General features: G+C 59.0%; 2 protein-coding genes across 5 annotated transcripts in view; one reads left to right on the top strand and one right to left on the bottom strand.

Moving 5' to 3' along the window:
• Positions 1 to 224: 224 nt before the first annotated feature.
• Positions 225 to 4143, bottom strand: TMEM106C (transmembrane protein 106C). Of its 3 annotated transcripts, XM_062629134.1 has the most exons (7): positions 3890 to 4143; positions 3739 to 3802; positions 3082 to 3241; positions 2842 to 2982; positions 2573 to 2622; positions 2227 to 2280; positions 225 to 1493 (listed from the first exon to the last, which is right to left on the bottom strand). In XM_062629134.1, the coding sequence occupies exons 1-7, from the start codon at positions 4080 to 4082 to the stop codon at positions 1367 to 1369; spliced, it is 789 nt and encodes a 262-aa protein (XP_062485118.1). In that variant the 5' UTR covers positions 4083 to 4143; the 3' UTR covers positions 225 to 1366. The 3 variants fall into 3 exon arrangements, with proteins under 3 accessions (XP_062485118.1, XP_062485120.1, XP_062485117.1); XM_062629136.1 differs by lacking the exon at positions 2842 to 2982; XM_062629133.1 differs by having other exon boundaries at positions 2842 to 3241.
• A 9462-nt stretch (positions 4144 to 13605) lies between these two features.
• Positions 13606 to 21094, top strand: part of VDR (vitamin D receptor) — a 36760-nt gene continuing 29271 nt past the window's right edge. Inside the window, exon 1 of one of the 2 annotated variants that reach the window (XM_062629130.1) lies at positions 13606 to 13684. The gene's annotated coding sequence lies outside the window, so the exon portion shown is untranslated. Of the gene's footprint in view, positions 13685 to 14656; positions 14762 to 21094 lie in introns of those variants that run through there. The other variant, XM_062629131.1, reaches the window with a different exon arrangement.

Genomic DNA, 21094 nt, shown 5'->3' on the forward strand with positions numbered 1-21094 from the left:
CTCTCCCTGGGCTGCTGCTCACACTCTGGGGGTGCAGCCCAGGATACTGGTGCTGGCTGCAATGGGAAGGGATGGAGGGGCTGCACTGCTCCCTCATTCCCCCCAGTCATTCCCAAGAGAACAGACGATGACTGCAGTCACTAACTCTAGGACAAGGTTTGGTTTCCACAGGAGAAAGGCAGAGCTTTTCCCCCAACAAAGGACGCTGCACAGTCACAAACAGCTCTTTGTAAAGTCCAGCTCCACTTTAATGAGAGAATTCACTTCTAGAAACCTCAGGAGGCAGAAATGCCACTTCCTAGAACAGGCACCGTGTGGTTTGATTTCACATTCCCACCAAATAAAGCATCCTTCACTGAGCACTGCCCTCAGCCCCACCCGGCCTCCGTGTCCTCACACAGGCTCACACCACCTCCCATCTGAAGGACAGGGTTGGTGCAGGCAGGCATCGAATTCCAGAGGAACCACAAAGGGATGAAAGGCCCCAAGCTGCAAACAGCACAGGTTGGGCTGAGCTCGGGGGTTTATCTGCTTTAAGAACACAGCTGATGCCATCCTTCGGGAACAGCCCCTGGAGTGAATGAACCCTTTGGGACACCAAACCCCCCTGAAACCAGTTTAAACCCAGACGTGACTGTGTCAGGCATGAGCACCAAGTGACACTGAGCTGTGGGACCCCAGGGACCCTGCGGCTGCCCAGTGCGGGGAGAGGAAGGTCCAAAGGAGGAGGAGGAGGAAGGTGGAATTCACACAGAGCCTTTCCTAGCCCCACACTTCCTGAGGCACCTCAAGCCAGGTGTTTTGGGGCTGGGTTTGCTGGAGGTGGCAAACACAGAAAGAATGCGTTTCAAAGGTGCCTTTGCCTCCTCCTAGCACAAGTGAGGGAGGTGGAAGCTTTATCTGCACGTTCCTTATGGGAACTATCCCTTTGTTATCAAGGTTTGCTTTGGATCAAGGCAGGGACACACTGCTGCTGAAGAGAAGCAGGATAAATTAATTGCACAGAACTGATTAGCTCACCCTGAGGGATAAGACACAGTGCAAAGCTTTGAGAGCTGCAAAAATCAACTCTAAATCTTTGGGCACATCAGCCCCCAACGCCTGGAAGTCCAGTTTTCCTACCAAAAAACTAGTTCTCCAGAACCAAAAAGGCAGGACCCTGGAGCTGGGAAAACACCCCAAGAGATTCATGGCCCGGCCAGAAGCGCAGCCCAGCTGCCAGTGGAAGAGCATGAAAGGGACACAGAGGGCATCTCCCACCAAAGTCACGTGTGATCGTGATCCCTCTGCTTCCATTGGGAAGCTCCTGGTCCCTTCTAGAAATCCATGTGCACCAGCATCCACCCCAGGCTGCATCCACCGGGCCTCAGGCGGAGGGGGGCAGCAGGAGCAGGTCCTGGCTGGCGGTGAAGTTGGTGCTGCAGTCGACGTAGCGGTACCGCTCCAGAGTGCTCTGCGACACGTGCCCGATGTACGAGAGCTTCACCCACGTCCTGGGGGGGGGAGAGCAATGCCTCTGCCTGAGTAACAGCCCCTGCAGGTTCACACTCATAGAGCCCCAAACAGGGATGGGTTGGGAGGGACCTTAAAGCTCATCCAGCTCCAACCCCCTGCCACGGGCAGGGACACCTTCCATTAGAGCAGGTTGTCCTACTGGAAGGTGTCCCTTGGCCTGTCCCTCCATCCCTTGTCCCAAGCCCCTCTCCAGCTTTCCTGCAGCCCCTTCAGGCACTGGAGCTGCTCTCAGGTCTCCCCTTCAGGAGCCTTCTCTTCTCCAGGCTGACCCAGCCCAGCTCCTTCAGCCTGGCTCCAGAGCAGAGCTGCTCCAGCCCTCACAGCATCTCCGTGGCCTTGCTCCAACAGCTCCATGTCCCTCTGGTGCTGCTGCCCCAGAGCTGGACACTGAACACTCATCACAGCTCCTCTTCCCCCTCGAAAGCTGCAGCTCCCCTCAGTTTCTGTTCCTCAAGGTCTCTCGCTGCAAAGGACAGGCTGGTGAGCACAGGCTCCAGAGCACAACATCCTCATGTGAATGCTCGGTGTGAACCAAGCTGGTGTCTTCCCCTTTCCACCTCACGTTTCACCCAACCGTGTCAAGTGGCCTGGACTAAAAGCTGACACTGAACCAGGCTAGGGGGCTGCCAAGAGGGATTTTCTTTGTGTCCCCTAGATCTGCTGCAGCAGCAATTCCCTTCTGAGTCAGGAGCTGAGCAGAGCACCACGTACCTCATGAAGATCAAGATGTTGTGCACCTTGGCCTTGGGAAACGTGCAAGAGAAACTGGAAGAGAGCAAACCACAGAACCAGGTCAGCGTGGGCTAAGCAGGGCTGCGGAGACACTCGCGTTTCTCAGTGTCTTCTGGGATTCTCCCTTTGGTGCCAACTCAGCTCAAGACCTGGGCCAAGACAAACCCCGCTGCAGCATCCCACAAAGGCCTTCAAGTCATTTCTAGCAAACAGTCACCTTCCAGGAAAGCAGCACAAACCAAGTCATTTCCAGAGCTAACTCTAATGAAAGCACCCTAAACCTGCCCTCCTCCCCAGCTCTGTACAAGGAGCAGTAAATCCTTACTACACATAGGAGAAGGAACCACCCAGCTCCGCCTTCACAGTGAAATTCACCTGTAAAAGAGGAAAGAAAAACACATTCACATGCCTAAATCCAGCCTTTCTGGAGTCTTTCCTACTTGCTGTTGCCTTTATCTGGGGTGCACAAAGCTACTCTGACCATCAGACTACTTTGCCAGGCAAAGCTTTAAGGTATAGATAGACCACCATCATGTTACCTACAGGTTTTAGGCAATAAAAGCATCACCCAATGAAGCAATGAAAGGTGCATACCAGTTTGTCACTCAGCGGCTGGATGCTGGAGACGTTGCTGACCTGCTGGGTCCCCACCACAGTGTTCATGTACTGCACCTGGGTAGTGAGGCTGGTCACTGTCACTGAGTAGAAGTTGGAGTTCCTGATGCGTAAGGTGGCCTGGGTGGAGGGGAAGAGGGGACACAAGTAGCAGGGAGCCTCCTGGCAGCTCAGCAGGGAGTTTATTCCCTTGGGAAGAAACACACAGCAGCAGCTTACCGTGATGGCGAGAATGACGACAGAGTTCTTCTTGTCGAACCAGACCTGAACCACTTTGATCCCGTCATCATCCACCAGGATGGAGTGTGGGAAGAGGAAGAAAACCACCAGCCCCGAGATGAGGAGGCAGAGCAGCACGGACAGCAGGACATAGAGCTTCCTGGAAGAGGCAGGGAAGGGGTCAGCTCCCTCCCCTCAACACCACAGGAGCCTTTGCATCCGAAACCCAACCCAAGCAGCAACCACCACAGGTTTGCTCTTCCCTGGGAGAGCCCCATAAGTGCTGCTCTGGGTTTTTTTGCCACCTGAAATTGCTCAGAGCAGGGTAGTTTTTGGTAATGAGTAACCAAAGATTCAGTTTTGCCCCCACAGCGTTTTCATTCTCCTGGTTTTGCTGCTGGCGAGGCAGCTTCTTTCTACAAGCTCCGGTAACAGGCACAGGACGAAGCGTGTGAATAAGATCACTGTTTCCACACCCACCCCGCAGCGGGATTTCACAGGAAGCATTTCAAATTACGCTTTAAACTGCATCTGTTGGCTTGGATGAAAACAAGCCACTGGCTGAAGGAGAGGCTGCAGAGCAGGTGAAGCACTGAACCACAAAGGAGCCCTGTCTGCTCCTTGCAAAGATGCTGTGGCTCTTTACTGCACACTTACGTTCTTTGGGGACGGAGCCGCTGGTCGCTGTAGGGTATCAGAGCCACCAGCTCATTTACCTGCTCTGGAAGGCAAAAGGAACACGTGAACGATGCCCTGTGTGCTCACGCATCCATAGGGAATGTTTTCTGTTTGCGTGTCAGCCCCTCACGTGTGGGGATGCAGCCGGTGCCCTGGCACGTGGGGCAGGTGATGCTGTCCTGACCCGTGAACTCCACATAGGGGAACTTGGCAATGTCCTCCTTGCGGTCCCGGCTATCGAGCAAGTCCTCCTCCTCCTCCTCAGCCTTCCTCCTCTGCCTCGAGGTGGTGTTGGCAGCAGGGAAGGAAAGCACGGAGCCCATGGCAGCCGCTGCAGGAAACCTGTGACAGGGGCAGCAGGAGCAGCCCTGGTCATTCAATGGCTTTCAGGCCAACAAGGAAACCCTGAGCTATAGAGAACAAACCCCCCACACCCCAACACCCCTTAGAGACACCCCCACAGAGACACCCGCCACAGGGGGCTGAGCTCCACAGCACCCCACACAGCGAGGCCTCGAGGGGGGCTCATTGCCAGCGACCCCCTAGAGACACCCAAGCCCCTCCTGACAGACAGACTCACACCCCCCAGAGCAGAGCCGTGCCCTCTGGGACACCCCCAGCCCCAAAACGAGACGCATGGCCCCCAACACCCCCCTCCCTCACACACAGCCCCTAACAGAGCCCCACAGCCCCTCATGCCCCCCCTCAAAGAGGAATGCTACCCCCAAAGGGGGTATATAGAAGGTATATATCCCCTACAGGGATCTGCCCCCCAACTCCCCATGAGGGACACACCTTTAGGACACCCCCAAGCAGGGGAAAGCCCCAAAACCACCCCTCAAAGGCTGAACACCCCCAATGAAGGAATGATGCCTTCAAACCCCCCCAAAGGCCCTGCTCCCCAACACCCCCAAAACCACCCCTCAAAGGCTGAACACCCCCCCATGAAGGAATGCTGCCTTCAAACCCCCCACAAGGCCCTGCCCCCCCCCACAGACACCCCCAAAACCACCCCTCACAGCCCTAACCCCCCAATGAAGGAATGCTGCCTTCAAACCCCCCCCAAAGGCCCTGCCCCCCAACACCCCCACACAAACACCCCCAAAACCACCCCTCAAAGACTGAACACCCCCCCCATGAAGGAATGCTGCCTTCAAACCCCCCCCAAGGCCCTGCCCCCCAAAACACCCACATGAACACCCCCAAAACCACCCCTCAAAGGCTGAACACCCCCAATGAAGGAATGCTGCCCTCAAACCCCCCCCAAAGGCCCTGCCCCCCCAAACCCCCACACAGACACCCCCAAAACCACTCTTCAAAGGCTGAACACCCCCCATGAAGGAATGCTGCCCTCAAAGCCCCCCAAAGGCCCTGCCCCCCCAAACCCCCACACAGACACCCCCAAAACCACTCTTCAAAGGCTGAACACCCCCCATGAAGGAATGCTGCCCTCAAACCCCCCCCAAGGCCCTGCCCCCCCCCAACAGACACCCCCAAAACCACCCCTCAAAGGCTGAATACCCCCCCATGAAGGAATGCTGCCCTCAACCCCCCCCAAGGCCCTGCCCCCCAAAACACCCACATGAACACCCCCAAAACCACCCCTCAAAGGCTGAACACCCCCAATGAAGGAATGCTGCCCTCAACCCCCCCCAAAGGCCCTGCCCCCCCCCACAGACACCCCCAAAACCACCCCTCAAAGGCTGAACACCCCCCATGAAGGAATGCTGCCCTCAACCCCCCCCAAAGGCCCTGCCCCCCCCCACAGACACCCCCAAACCACCCCTCACATCCCGAACCCCTCAATGAAGGAATGCTGCCTTCAAACCCCCCCCAGAGGCCCTGCCCCCCAAAACCCCACACGGACACCCCCAAACCACCCCTCACATCCCGAACCCCCCAATGAAGGAATGTTCCCCCCTCAAAGCCCGCTACGGACACCCCGAACCCCCCCGGGCCCCCGCGACCCCTCACAGCCTCCACAGCCACTTCCCTCTTCCCGCGCAGGCGCGGTCGCTATGACAACGCTTCAGGCGGCGGTGGGCGGAGCCAAGCCTTACCCACGCCCATTGGCGGCAACACGCAGGGCGGGGCTTGTGGGCGTGGTTTGTATAGACCACGCCCCCTCTGGCGCCCAGCCCAATCACGGTTTTCGTCACCGCGGGGCGGCCCCACCCCCGGAGGGGAAGTGGGCGGGGCTCTGCTACGTCACCCCCCCCCGTGGCGGAAACCCGCGCCAGGGCGTGCCGCGTCTCTCACTGCGCATGCGCATTACGGCAGCGGGGCCCCTCCTCTGGGGGCGTGGTTTGAACCGCGCATGCGCTGCAGCCACGCGGCGGCGTCCCCTCGGCTGTGGGCGGGGTCGGATGAGGGAGGAGACGGACGGGTGCTCTTGCGCATGCGCACTGCAGGGCGCCCCCCCCCCTTCCCGCGCGTGCGCGGAGCGGGTCTGCGCGCGGGAAATGTGCGCGTGCGCAGTGGGAGGAAAGCAGCGGTATTGGCAGCTCTATAGGCGCCGGTATAGGCACCGCTATAGGCACCGCTATAAGTACCACTTATAGGTGCCGCTATAGGCACCGCTTATAGGTACCGCTATAGGTACCGCTATAGACACTGCTATAGGCACCACTATAGGTACCACTTATAGGTACTGATATAGGCACCGCTATAGGCACCGCTATAGGCACCGCTATAAGTACCACTTATAGGTGCCGCTATAGGCACCACTTATAGGTACCGCTATAGGCACTGCTATAGGCACCGCTATAGGTACCACTTATAGGTACTGCTATAGGCACCGCTATAGGCACCACTATAGGTAATGCTTATAGGCACTGCTATAGGCACCGCTATAGGCAATGCTTATAAGTACCACTATAGGCACCAATATAGACAGCGGTATAGATACCGGTATAGACAGCGCTATATGCACCAGTATAGACAGCTCTATAGGCACTGCTATAGGCACCGCTATAGGCACCGCTATAGGCACCAGTGTAGGCACTGCTATATACACCGGTATATGCACCACTATAGGCACCGCTTATAGGTACTGCTCTAGGCACCAGTATAGACGCTGGTATAGGTACCATTATAGACAGCACTATATGCACCGGTATAGGTATTGGTATAGACAGCGCTATAGGCACTGTTATATGCACTGATACGGACAGCAGTATAGACAGCAGTATATGCACCACTACAGGCACCAGTATAGACAGCAGTATAGACAGCCTAGGCACCGGTAAGACAGTACTATAGGTGCCGCTCCAGGCACTGCTATAGGCAGCAGTATGGATACCGGTATATGCACCACTGTGGACACCAGTATAGACACTGATATGAGCACCAGTAAAAGCACCGGTACAGACAGCAGTATAGATACCAGTGTGAGCCCCCCGGTCCCAGTATAAAGCTGTCAGACACCAGTATGAGCCCCCCCGTCCCAGTGCGGAGCCTTCAGACACCAGTGTGAGGGTTTGTGTGTGCTGGTGCAAGGCTGGGTGTCATGGATGGGTGTCATGGTCATGGGCGTCATGAATGGGTGTCATGGATGGGCGTCATGGATGGGCATCATGGATGGGTGTCATGGATGGGTGTCATGGATGGGCGTCATGGATGGGCATCATGGTCATGGGTGTCATGGATGGGCATTATGGATGGGTGTCATGGATGGGGGTCATGGATGGGGGTCATGGGGGTCATGGATGGGTGTCATGGTCATGGGTGTCATGGATGGGTGTCATGGATGGGTGTCATGGATGGGTGTCATGGATGGGCGTCATGGATGGGCATCATGGATGGGTGTCATGGATGGGGGTCATGGATGGGGGTCATGGTCATGGGGGTCATGGATGGGGGTCATGGTCATGGGTGTCATGGATGGGTGTCATGGATGGGTGTCATGGTCATGGGTGTCATGGATGGGTGTCATGGATGGGTGTCATGGTCATGGGGGTCATGGATGGGTGTCATGGATGGGTGTCATGGTCATGGGGGTCATGGATGGGTGTCATGGATGGGTGTCATGGTCATGGGTGTCATGAATGGGTGTCACGGTCATGGGTGTCATGGATGGGTGTCATGGTCATGGATGTCATGGATGGGTGTCATGGTCATGGGTGTCATGAATGGGTGTCATAGTCATGGGGGTCATGGTCATGGGTGTCATGGATGGGGGTCATGGATGGGTGTCATGGTCATGGATGGGTGTCATGGTCATGGGTGTCATGAATGGGTGTCATGGATGGGTGTCATGGATGGGTGTCATGGTCATGGGTGTCATGAATGGGTGTCATGGATGGGGGTCATGGATGGGGGTCATGGATGGGTGTCATGGTCATGGGTGTCATGAATGGGTGTCATGGTCATGGGGGTCATGGTCAGGGGTGCTTATCAAGCGCAGGCCAGGCTGTACGTGCTTGTGCACAGCAACATGCCATGGCGTGAGGCTGTGCCATGACTGTGCGTGCTTGTGCACATACATGTGATGCCGTGCACATGCATGTGATGCCGTGTGAACATATGTGATGCTGTGTGCACATATGTGATGCCTTGCACACGTATGTGATTCTGTGCACACATATGTGATGCCATGCACACGTATGTGATGCCGTGCACACGTATGTGATGCCGTGCACATGTACGTGATGCCATGCACATGTATGTGAAGCCATGCACACCTATGTGAGGCCGTGCACACACGTGTGAGGCCATGCACATGTATGTGATGCCTTGCACATGCCGTGCACATACACATGTATGTGATGTCTTGCACACGTATATGAGGCCATGCACACACGTGTGATGCCTTGCACACATATGTGATGCCGTGCACATGCCGTGCACATACACATGTATGTGATGCCTCACACACATATGTGATGCCATGCACATGCCGTGCACATACATATGTATGTGATGTCTTGTACACGTATGTGATGCCATGCACACACATGTGAGGCCATGCACACACATGTGAGGCCATGCACACACGTGTGATGCCTTGCACACATATGTGATGCCGTGCACATGCCGTGCACATACACATATATGTGATGCCTCACACACATATGTGATGCCATGCACATGCCGTGCACATACATATGTATGTGATGTCTTGTACACGTATGTGATGCCATGCACACACGTGTGATGCCTTGCACACATATGTGATGCCGTGCACATGCCGTGCATACGCACACGTATGTGATGCCTTGCACATGCCGTGCACATACACATGTATGTGATGCCTCGCACACATATGTGATGCCATGCACATGCCGTGCACATACACATGTATGTGATGTCTTGCACACGTATGTGATGCCGTGCACACACGTGTGATGCCTTGCACACGCATGTGATGCCGTGCACACACGTGTAAAGCTGTCCTTTGCCACAGCCTCACCAGACACAGTGCTGCTGGGGGGGGGGTGTCCCTTGGGGGGTCCCAGCTCCCGACCCCTGGCTCCGCATCCCAAGATGGGAAATAATGATGAGGAAAGCCCAAATCCCCCCAATTTCTACCCCGGAAACAGCCAGGGATGGGAAAAACAATGGGAAAAGGCAAAATCCCTTCAATTTCCCTCTGGAAACAGCCAAGATGTGGAAAACTGATGGGAAAAGCCCCAATCCTTCTAAACCCCTTTTGTCCCATCACCCCCATCCCATCGGCTCTGGGACCAAAGGAAGCAAAACCAGTCCAATTGGAACAATGCTAATTCCATAACTCGCTCCTGTACAGTCACTGGGGGGTTCCCTTTGCAATAAGAAGCAGAGCTGGTGGGAAAGGGAATTCCTGCCCCTCCAAGTGACCCAAAGCACCAAACTGAAGTTTATGGCAAAACTGGAGATTCCCTGGAGCTGCTTTCCATGCGGTGCCAATGGAAACTTCATGGATCATTTCTTCTGTCTTATGGATCATTTATTCTCCTCCTTCCCGGCAGCAAAATGCCAAGGAGCGGAGGCTTCCTGCTCACCTTTCCCGTCTCACTGTGGGCTGGGAATCTCCTGCTCTGCCCGGGATGGGGGTTGAAGAGCCAAGGAAGGGGCTGGGAGCAGGACTGAGCCGTGAGGATGGACACTGCGTGGGTGCTGAGGGGAGATGGGGAGGGGGAAACCCACACTGAGCCCACAGGGGTGGGCTGGGGGGTGAGCTCAACCCTATATTAGACAACAGAGAATCCCCAAAGCAGGGGACCCATAGAACCATGGAGCCATGGAATCAACCTGGATGGAAAAGAGCTTCAAGACCATCAATTCCAACCATTCCCAGCGCTGCCAAGGCCACCACCAGCCCATGTCCCCAAGTGCCACATCCACACGTCTTTTAGATACCTCCAGGGGCACAATCCCCGCACTGGTGCTGAGCCAGGCCAGGATGCTGGGGGCTTCCTGACCACCTGGGCACAAGCTGCTCCTGCTCAGCTCCATCAATGCCGGTCCTTTTCCATGGGCAGTTTCCAGCCGCTCTTCCCCAAGCCTGGAGCGTTCCCTGGGGTTGTTGTGTCCCATGTGCAGGACCCGGCATCAATCACTGCCCCTCAACAACAAACCCGACAGCAGCCTCCCCCCCCCCCGGCTCCTTTTGCTGTGTCCTGGGATCCATCCCTTTCCTTCCCGTTTTACGCCCGTTCTCCCCGTCCCAGGCTGCAGGAGGGATGGGAATGGGGGGGAATGGAGCCGCGGGCGGGTTTTGCAACCGCTTCTCCAGAAACCGGCGCTCCTGAGGATGTGGAGCAAGAGCCTGAGTCAGCGCCGGGAGAGCCGGATCCGTGCCGGGGGAGCGGGATGGGGAACGGCTGCTCCATGGGGAGCGGGATGGGGAACGGCTGCTCCCGGGGCAGCGGGATGGGGAACGGCTGCTCCATGGGGAGCGGGATGGGGAACGGCTGCTCCCGGGGCAGCGGGATGGGGAACGGCTGCTCCATGGGGAGCGGGATGGGGAACGGCTGCTCCATGGGGAGCGGGATGGGGAACGGCTGCTCCATGGGGAGCGGGATGGGGAACGGCTGCTCCATGGGGAGCGGGATGGGGAACGGCTGCTCCCGGGGCAGCGGGATGGGGAACGGCTGAACGGCTGCTCCATGGGGAGCGGGATGGGGAACGGCTGCTCCATGGGGAGCGGGATGGGGAACGGCTGCTCCATGGGGAGCGGGATGGGGAACGGCTGCTCCCGGGGCAGCGGGATGGGGAACGGCTGCTCCATGGGGAGCGGGATGGGGAACGGCTGCTCCATGGGGAGCGGGATGGGGAACGGTTGCTCCATGGGGAGCGGGATAGGGAACGGCTGCTCCATGGGGAGCGGGATGGGGAACGGCTGCTCCATGGGGAGCGGGATGGGGAACGGTTGCTCCATGGGGAGCGGGATGGGGAACGGCTGCTCCATGGGGAGCGGGATGGGGAACAGCTGCTCCTGGGGCAGCGGGATGAGGGAGCTGTGCTGCTGAAGCCGGTGGCTGCAGAGGGGCATCCAGCTCAGTTGTGTTTGTGCTGTTCCCTTCCTGCATGGATCAGGGAATGCAGACGGATGCTTCCAGGTGGTGTTCAAGTTCAGGAGCTTCCTCATCCACCCCAGCTGGCAGAGAACCATGGGATGGTTTGAGTTGGAAGGGACCTTAGAGCTCCTCCAGCTCCAAGGGACCCCTTCCGCTGGAGCAGGGTGCTCCAAGCCCTTGTGTCCAACCTGGCTTTGAGCCGTGCCAGGAATGGGGCAGTCACAGCTTCTCCATTCCAGCCTCCCACCACCCTCCTGGGGAAGAACTTCCCCATATCCTATTTAACTTCCCTCTTCCACTTGGAAGCCCAAACTCCTCATCCCACCCCTCCATCCCTTGTCCCAAGCCCCTCTCCAGGTTCCCTGCAGCCCCTTCAGGCACTGGAGCTGCTCTCAGGTCTCCCCTTCCCGCAGCACAGGGGCAGGATCGCCTCCCGGAGCTGCCGCTCATGCTCTGGGGGTGCAGCCCCGCACTGGGGGGGTTCTGGGCTCAAGCGCTCACTGAAGCCGGCCCATGGGGAGCTTCTTGCACCCAGCACCCCAAGTCCTTCCCCTTAAGGCTGCTCCATCCGGTGCCTGTGCTTCCCCATACTTGAGGCACAAACCCAGCTGTGGCTATGGGGCAAGGTGTGTTTGGCAGCAGAGCAGTTTCGATGGGGTTCAGGAGCTCATTGCACCGGTCCAGACACGGTGAGGTCAATGGGGCAGCCGCTGTGTGAGGCTGGGGATGTGTTTGATGCTGCAGTGATGATCAGCAGTGGTGGGATGGGTTCTGTGCAGCCCCTCCCGTTCAAAGCCCCCCCCCGGCCCCATCCACAGCCCACTCCCCACCCCCCAAAAGCTTTCTGCGCCACGGAATTGCCTTTGATGAGCTCCCATTTCTTCCCAGACATCGTTTTCTCTCATTGGCCTCATTAAGGCAATTTGAAGCCCGTTAGCGAAGCGCAGTCCCCACGCAGATGAGCGCTGTTGAACCCGGTGGGTGCAGCTCAGGGGCGGTGATTGCCCTCGGCTGCTGTGTTGGGGGCTCATTTGCTCGGGGGACTTTGGGTTTAGGGAGCACTCGATAAACCCCAGAGCATCGCACAGGGGCTCACAGCACTTCTCTCTGTTCCATTGGCGGCCACCCCCCAGATACGGTTTTGGGGGTGGAAAGGGAAATATCTGCCAACGACACTGAGTTTTCCACACTGGGGGTGTAACGTGCCCGGGCGATGGATGGAGCAGCTTTGGGTTGGGGTTGCAGCACCGGCTGAACCGGCTCAGCCCAAACCCCCGCGCTCAAGGTTGACTCACGCCACCGGTAACGGGACTTTGGGTGGTCAAGGTCGGTATTTGTGACCTGGTTCCATTGTCCCAGATTCCACCAGATCCCACGGGAGAGCCCTGCGCGTTCCAGGTTCAAGGACCTGCAAGGTCAGTCCTTGCTTGGGATGTGAAGCACATCCCATTGAGGGGTCAACCAGAGCAGCCCAGGTTGACTCTGTCAGGAACCTGCCCACCCGTGGTCATGCACCCTTGGAGCTGCGCTGGGGCCCTCGCGGATGCTGCTGCCTCCAGTCTGGAGGCAGGGGATGGATGAATCAGCTCTCCCTCTGCCCTTAATCTGATCTAAGCATTGGGAAAACGCAGGAGCCGTCTCCAGGCTGTAATCAGATGGAGGTTTTGGCGTGTGCGGAGGCAGCTCACCTGACAATGGGAGAGGAAGGAGACGAGCCTGGGGTTTGTCTGCGAGGTGCTGGATGTGGCGAGCCGCAGGGCGGTTTAGTTACCGGGAAATGCGGAAGGGAAGCAGCCTCTGAACAGCGCCGGGGCATGGAGCTGTGCAACGCCCGGGCTGCCGGGAGACACCAGAGCAGCGCGCTGGGGACACCCAAAGGTGGAGAAGTTCGCCCAGGAGTGCTGGGGGGGGGGCACCCTTGTGCCGGTGGTGTTTGCCCTGGCCCCGTAAGGGACGGACCCCAGGCCGGGAGGCAGCGGGGGGAGCTCCCTGAGCACCGGGCTTTCTGTGGGGGCTGCACCCCAAGAGCCGCCCGCAGCTCCCCACAGCCCCTGGCAGAGCGCGGGGCTCCCCACAAGCCGCGGGAGCGGGGCAGGAGCTGTGGGGAGAGGCGGGGACCGCGCTCTGCAGCGGGGTCCCTAAAGCCGGGGAGCACCGGGGGAGCGCCCCGCGGCGCAGGCACACACGTGCGTTCTCCCGCCAGCCCTCGCCACGCCCCCGAAGGGAGGGGTTTAGCCCAGTGCGAGCCTTATATGGCGCTGGTGGGCGGAGCAGAGACGGTGCCGCGCTGGCATTGGCGGGGGCGGGGAGGAGGCGTGGCTCGGAGGGGGCGTGGCCTCGGGGAGGGGCGGGGCGCGGAGCCGGCCGGTTCCCGTCAAAAGGCGGCCGCGGGCGGCGTGGGGGGAGCGGCGGGGCCAGGAGCGCAGGTACCGGGTCCGGGTGCGCGGGTACCGGGTCCGGGTGCGCGGGTACCGGGTCCGGGCTGGGAGCCCCCATGGGGGCGATGCTGCTGATGGGGGCACCCACACGGGACCCTCTGTGGGCGGCAGCGGCTCCGGTGGTGGTTGGGGGGCGGCTGGAGCCGCGGGGAGCCGCTCGGCGCCTCTGTGCGAGGGGACTCGGGTTTGGGTCACTGCGGGTGCCCGGTGCCTTCTCCCTGCTGCTTGAGGGACCCGTGGGGGTCCGCTGAGCTCCGCCGAGGTTTGGGGGTCCTGTGGGGATGGTGGGGTCCCCCCCGGTGCTTTGAGTGCTCCCTGGCTTGGGTCCCACCTGGGCACGGGGTTCTCTGTGTTGCCCGTCCTGATGTGGGGGCTCTCTATAAGCGAGGGCACCTCAATGCCCTGTAGGTCCCCCGAGATTGGGGGTCCTATGTGACACCCTGTAGCATTCAGTGTCTCCCCTCAGATGGGGGTCTTATGGCTGTTAATGGCTTCTCCTCTAAAAGTTGGGGTTCCCTATGGGTTCGGTTCATTCCTGCCTCCCTCAGCCTCTGAATTGTGGGGTGGCCCCTGCTTTTGAGGTGTCAGTGTCCCCCCAGTGCTGTCCAGTCTCAGGTCTGCCCCCCCCCTTGCTGGACCCAGAATGGGGTTCAGCCTGCAGCTGGGGTGCATTCACATACCCTACCTTGGGGTGCCCCCCCCTTTAGCTCCATCCCTCCTCACAGGAGGTCACCCCTGTCCCCTCGCCCCATCTCCCATCCCTGTGTGTCCCTGTCTGAGCTCCCCGCACCCTTTGTGGGGGGCTCTGAAGCTGGGGTTTACCTGGGTGCTATTGGGGTTTCCAGCCTGTTTCTTGCCCGCAGGCTGGTTTCTGGTGCAGGGAAGTTCCTGGTTAAGTTTAAGGGCACTTTAAAGCTGATCATTAATCTCCCCACCGAGTACTTTTGGAAGTAGGGGGGGCCGGCAGTAACTGCCCTGCTCTGTGCTTCCCAGTGGCTTCTCCTCCGTTTGGGAGCGATCCCGGTGTCGGAAGTGTCTGCGAGTCCCAACGCGAAGGAAACGAAGGTACCAGGGCTCTTCCTGCAGTTCCTCCATGAGGAGGGCTCCGTGGTCCTGCTTTACCCCCTACGCAGCACCCAATGGGAGCCGGGGGGGGGGGCTGTGGATGGGTGATGTGGGGCGGACGGAGGTGCCCGCACCTTGGGGTAAGCGGCTCCTTCCTCTTTATCCCTCTCTTTCGGGCCGGGGCTGGAGGCTTCAGCACTGGAGGCTTCCTCCGAAGCTGGGTTTCCTGAGAAGCTCTGGGTTCTGCGCTCTCCTCCCATGCGGGGCAGTGACTCACCTTCCTCCGGCGCTCGCTTAAAGGAGCCCCGGCACCTCGGGGCCACGCGTGTCCCCTCCTAAAGGGTGCCAGCCACCAGTTTGGGTCCTATTCTGCCCTGTGGCTCCTTCCTCTGGGTCTCGCTCCCGAGGCTGCCTTGGAGCAGCGCTCCCGAGTGGAGCAGGGAGGGACTGGGGTTGCTGAGCTGAGGAAAGCCCCGTCTGCTGTCTCCAGACCAGGCAGTTAAAACCAAACCCCATGAGATGGGGCTGGAAGCTGCTGGCTGCCGATGGGCTCTGTGGAAGTGTTTAACTGGGAGCAATGCGATAAAACCCGGCACCAGGCTGAGGCGGAGCGGCTCTGGGAGCCCCTGGCATAGCATGGCTTGGACAGCATCATAGACCCGGAGGAGGGAGGAGGAGGAAGGCTGCTCAGGTGCAGGAGGTACGGGCAGATGTCTGCCTGATACCCGCCTGTCTGCAGGCAGATCGGGTGTGAGATCTCGCAATGGGATTTGGAATGACAAAGGCACGAAGCACAGAAATGGGCTTTTCATCGGGCAGGAATGTGCCTGGGGTCAGACATCCACGAGGTGTTTGTTTCCCAAATCCCGATGTACTTAAGACAAAATAAGCGGAGCGTCTCCCTGCTGCTCCCATGTAATGGATAACTGCGGCGGAGGCTGCCTCCCCGTCCCGGGCTGGGAGTAATCTTTAACCCGCTGTAGCTCACAAAGTGGAGCATCCAATGGCCAGGATCGATCCTGCTTAGAGGCAGTTGTGTCTCTGTGAGGGTGAGGAAGGTACCAACGAGCAGCGCATCCTCCTCTGCTGCGGGTCCCCATCAGCTGCAAGAGGAAGGGGACGAGCATCTGAGTGCAGGGTAAGGTCTGGTGGCTCCGGCATCAACTTCCTCAGGCTGATTATAGCCACGGATGGGGGCACCCGGACTGGCATGGGGCTGTTCTGTGGGCACTGGACACTGAGGGACCCCCCCTTATCCCATGTCGTGGGGAGGGATGCAGTCCTGACCCTGTGGAAGGAGGTCCATGGCTGGGTGTCCCGTTGGGAAGCATCCCGCAGGCGCTGGGGTTTGCCTGTGTTTGAGTGTGAATATTGGATGTAAGGGGTGTGAATATTTGACTATGGCGCAGGTGGCAAGTGAATAAAGGCAGGTGGCCGCTGAGTGATGTTATCACATCAGCGGGGACGTGTCTGGTGCTGCCCGCAGCAACGACCTCCCCCAGAGCTGGGTACAGCAGCCCTGGGTGGGGAAGCGCCTGCATCCTCGCAGGATGCATCCGGATCCCAGCTCGCTGCCGGCTCTTTCCTAACCACAGCTACAAGGGGGCGGCTCCCCCCCCCCCACCTTTGGGTGAGCTCCTGGGTACGTCTCTTGGGTAAGAGGCACAGGGGAGGGATTGGGAGCTCTGCTGTGGGGCTTGCACAACCGGGGCTCGCACTCATTGTGTGTCACCGGGCAGGGAGCTGGATGAGCAGCCGAGGGTGAAAGTGGTTTCTGGGGCTGGTTCTCTTCTCCCCCCCCCCCTCGGGTGAAAGTGCTTCAGGAGACCCAAATTCCCCTCCTCGTTGTGGTGGTGAACGTGGGGTGTGCAGCCCCGCATAGGGGGAGAGGCGGCGATGTCAGTGTGGAGCAGCTTTGTGAAGGTGGGGGTTCAGTTATAACCCCAAAAGGAGGGCGATGCAAATGAAACTGCTGCTTAAAATAAGCCTCTAGAGCTACAGCTTCCTGTTGAGTTAATGCAGGGCTGTTGGGGAAAGCATCCCTCTGGTTGTGGTTCTTTGTGGGGGGCTTTGGCTCTGGAGCTGTACCCGCGGTGCAGGAGGGGAACTGAAGATGCAGGTGAAGCAGGGCTGATGGTTGTCGGTGCTTCCAGCTGAAGGTACCTGGTTGTGAGCAGGGGCTGTGGCCCCGTGCTGGGCTGGCAGCCCATAGGGACCGGCTGTGACCCTGGGGATGGGAGAGGGAAGGGCTCTTAAAGCAGGGTGTGAGGAGCACAAGTGATGAGGGGAGCAAAAGTCCAGGAGATAAGGAAGGTCGGAGGCTCTTAAAGGCTTTAATGGAGCTCCTGAGCAGGAGCTGGCTGGGGAACGGGTCCCCTCCTACAGTCGAGACCGACGTGGCAGGGTTTCCACTGGTGCCTCTCGCTGCCTCCACCTCTGCTTCAGTGTTTGCTGAATCACAGCATCCTTATCTGCGGGGCTCGCAGCGGTATCAGTGGGAGCCTCACACGTGGAAGGGAAGTTTTGCCTCTGACAAATGGAAACGGGGCTCAAAAGTGCTGAAAACCAGTCCCTGGAGCCTTGATCTGCTGATCTGAAAGCAGTTTCCTCATTGCCGGGAGCACCCAACCCCTCTGCCCGAGGTGTCTGACCTCTGAGCTGCGGTAGCTGCGCTCAGTGGGACACTGGTGAGGGATTCTATTCCCAGGTGGGATCTGGGAATGAGGAGAGATGGGTTGGAAAGGGTGTTCTCGATGGCCGGCTCTTGGAAAAGCCCACCTTTCCCTAAGGATTTGCCCCTGAAGCCCACGCTCTCCTTTGCTCCATGCCCTTGCACCCTGATGGCTGCAGGCTGGGTGCCCGCTGGGTGTGGGTGCTGTTCCAGTTGCCCAATGCCAGGCTGGGATGCACATCACCTCCTGCTCCATCGGTGCTCCCACTCCACTTGGGCAAGAAGCCTCCAGCCTTGGCTGGAGCCAGGGGGTGAGGTGATGGGTCCTGAGCTTCAGCCCCCTGCAGCAGGGACGTGGATAGTGCTGACATGGAGGGTTCCTTAGAAATAAGCCCTCAGAGCTCCATAAATGGGACCAGGAAGCAGATAAGGTACAAGTGAGGTTTATATTTAGACCTGCTTAGCTTGGCAGAGCACGCAGTGGCCTTGGTCAGAGCTGGGTTACTCACCTTTGTGTCCCAAGGGGATGGGGAGCGCCGGCTGCTACGTGCAGAGGTTGGGTGAGATGCCCTGGGAGTGGGGGCTCAGAAGCACTTTTCAACTGACATATTCCCGATGTTTTAGCTTGGTGCTGCTCTTAAAGAGGGTTTATTTCATAGCTTGGCTTATGCCGAACCTGGAGGTGGTGCTGATCCCTTCCTGGTCCTGAGCTTTAAGCCTGAAACCAGCCTGGGTTGGGTTGAAGGCACCTTAAAGCTCCTCCAGCCCCAGGGACCCCTTCCACTGGAGCAGGGTGCTCTGAGCCCCTGTGTCCAACCTGGCCCTGAGCTCTGCCAGGGATGGGGCAGCCACAGCTTCTCTGGGCACCCTGTGCCAGCGCCTCAGCACCCTCACAGGGAAGAGCTTCTGCCCCAGAGCTCAGCTCAGTCTCCCCTCGGGCAGGTTCAAGCCATTCCCCTTGGCCTGTCCCTCCATCCCTTGTCCCAAGCCCCTCTCCAGGTTCCCTGCAGCCCCTTCAGGCCCTGAAGCTGCTCTCAGGTCTCCCCTTCCCGCAGCAGAGGGGCAGGATCCCCTCCCTGAGCTGCTGCTCCCACTCTGGGGGTGCAGCCCCACACTGTGGGGGGTTCTGGGTCATGGGGGGGGGGGGTTCTTGCACCCAGCACCCCAAGTCCTCATCCAGGCTGCTCCATCCTGGTTTGGAGACCGCTCCTTTAAGGAGCAGATTCCTTCTCAACCCAGCAGTCCTGGCTCATTGCTTCCCTGTTGTCCTGGCACCTGGGTGCAGGCAGCTCCTGTACCCGGCTGTGCCCCATTGCTGGGGTTCAGGCTGTCTCCTCCTGGCACCTCATGGAGAGGCCGTTGTTTCCTGAGCATCCCAGCTTCGCGCTCAGCCGTGGGGTGATGCTGCGGTGCGGTCAGTGCTGGTCGCAGGAGGAACCCGTTTCTCCCCCTGTCCTTGTTGGCACTCGGAAAGGGCACGAACTGCAGTGGTTTGGCTGCCAAATACGAACCCACCGTGGGAGGTGGGAGATGCTGTGTCTGCAGCAGGGCACTGCACGCACACAGGCTCCTGCACTGCAGGGAACAGGCCCCTCCTGTTTGTTTTACCTGCCACGGATGACAGGGTTTCAAGTGACAGAACGTCCCTGGCCCTGGGTGTGGGATCTGTGCCGCACAACCTGGCAGGGAAAAGGATGAGGTGGGATGGGAGGCAATGCATGGACGGTGCCTGGGTCCATGGGTGATGTGTTCAGCTCTCATGGGAGCGATGCTGCGCTGCTGGCAGGGCAGGGAGGACGTGTGGTGGGCTCCTCTGCGGGCACTGCAGTCAAGCACAGGACGTGGCATTGCTCTTTCTGCCCCCCTGTCCTCTGCTCCGGGGCAGGCTGAGAGAGGGAATGATGTGGGGAATGGGTATGGCTGCGGCTCCTCGCTGGGAAGGAGGGAACGGATCCCTTGATGGAGGGGAACGGTTTAACCCTGCTCACCAGCACTTCCTGGAGCAGGGCCTGGGGAAGGAGCTGGTGAGCAGGGTGAAACCGTTCCTCTCTATCGAGAGAGGAGCCAGCTCTTCCCTGCTCCATCCCTGGGCTGCAGGTACCCGGTGCCCCTGGGCTGGCAGAGCTGACCTGGGGGTGTCCTCTTTGGTTTGTGTCACTCTGGGGTTTCTCCTTGCTCTGTTCCCCCCTCCCCTGGTGCTTTGGCCTCTCTCAGCCTCTGGCTGCTGTTTTCTGCTTGTCCTTCGTTCAGGTGATAGGGATCTGCTGAGAAATCACTGCTCTGCTCTGAGGAAACCCGAGGCTGGGAATGCTGGAGCTGGGGAGAGGTGCAGGGGCTGGACCTCAGCCTGGGCAAGAGGTGGGAGGCAAGAAAGCAAAGGCTTGCTCCAGCAAACTGAGCCTGGGCACGAGGCGCTGCTCCATCCTGGGGCTGTTCCCTTGTAGCTCTTGCCTCTGCATCCCTGCACATAGTCCTGGCTTGGAGATGACCTCACTCAGGCTTTTCTTTTCCCTAAGCTGGGAATCTCCCATTGATGCTCCAGGGATACACTGAGTTTTGGGCACCAAAAGCTGGCAGCTCCCGTGGTTGTAACCTCCCACCTGAGCGCAGCGATGGGACTCAGCCTTGTTGTGCTCCGTACTGGGAGCTGAATTCATTTCCTCCTCCCCAAGAAGACCTAATGGCACTCGCTGCCTGCTGCAGTGCCACATTCCTGGACGCGTGCTTGGTGGGGAGGCCACGTGGCTCCCGAAGCAGCAGGAAGGCAGGGAGGGCTGGTCAAGGCTTGCGTCTCTAGGGTTGATCTGGGGTGAGTAATCCACAGAGCAGCTCCTTGTCCTTGTCTCAGCTGCAGCATTCCCCATGTCAACGCTTTTCCCCATTGAATGCCCTGTTTAGGAGCCAGCGTGGGAGGAGCTGATGGGTGCGAGGGGCTTGGAAAGCTGCTCTTCCCCTGCCGGGAGAGGGGTTTGATGCCCCAGGGTGGGTTTGTGCATGGGGCTGGGGGCTGCAGACCTCTGGCACAGGGCACCCGGCGCTGCCAGGTCTTTCCTGCTGGGAACGGTGCAGTTGTTCCCTATCTCCTGGGATCTCAGTAAATGGGTTTATTGCTTCAAAGGCCACTGGAGCGGCCGGCGCCTCACACAGGCCCCGTTTTCCACACTTGGAGAGCCTGGAGACCTTGGATTCTGGACTTGCCCTGCAGAGGAGGAGCTGCTCCCATATCCCAGAGCCACGCGAGCAGCTCCCGGGCTTCATTCCCAGCAAGGCCAGTGCGGTGCCGGCCCTGGTTGTGTGGGTTTAGCACTGAGAGGGGTTCAGTCCCCATCAATGCACTTGGTCAGGGGATGAAGGTTTAAGCTCTCCTCCTCAGACCGAAGGCCCGTCCTCAGCAGGTCACTGGTCCCATGCAGACCTCAGTGCTGGTTTGAGCTCAGTCAACTCCGGTTCTCCCATCTCCAGCAGAAACCCCCGGAGCAGCCTTGCTGTGATGGTGCTTTTGGTATTAGAGCTGCTGGGGAGCCCCTGGGGAAAGGGGGGGGGTTCTGTGTGTTCCTGCTCTGATTCCTCCCTCGTGGAGGGCCACGGAGCCATCCGTGCTCTTAGCAAGAACCTGTTTGCATGGGTGTCGCAATCGGGGAGACGCTCTTACGGAGCGTGAG

This window comes from Pezoporus occidentalis, unplaced genomic scaffold (genome assembly GCF_034315485.1).
Source record: "Pezoporus occidentalis ecotype Australia unplaced genomic scaffold, CSIRO_AGI_Poc_V1 ctg329, whole genome shotgun sequence".
Lineage (NCBI taxonomy): Eukaryota > Metazoa > Chordata > Aves > Psittaciformes > Psittacidae > Pezoporus > Pezoporus occidentalis.

Excerpts from the sequence above, each read along its gene's own strand:
- TMEM106C (XM_062629133.1), bottom strand. The coding sequence starts at position 4,082 with ATGGGCTCCGTGCTTTCCTTCCCTGCTGCCAACACCACCTCGAGGCAG. Across the intron at positions 2,623-2,841 it reads AGCCGCTGAGTGACAAACTG|GTGAATTTCACTGTGAAGGC; the intron begins GTATGCACCTTT and ends CCTCTTTTACAG. Across the intron at positions 2,281-2,572 it reads GGTTCCTTCTCCTATGTGTA|TTTCTCTTGCACGTTTCCCA; the intron begins GTAAGGATTTAC and ends GCTCTCTTCCAG.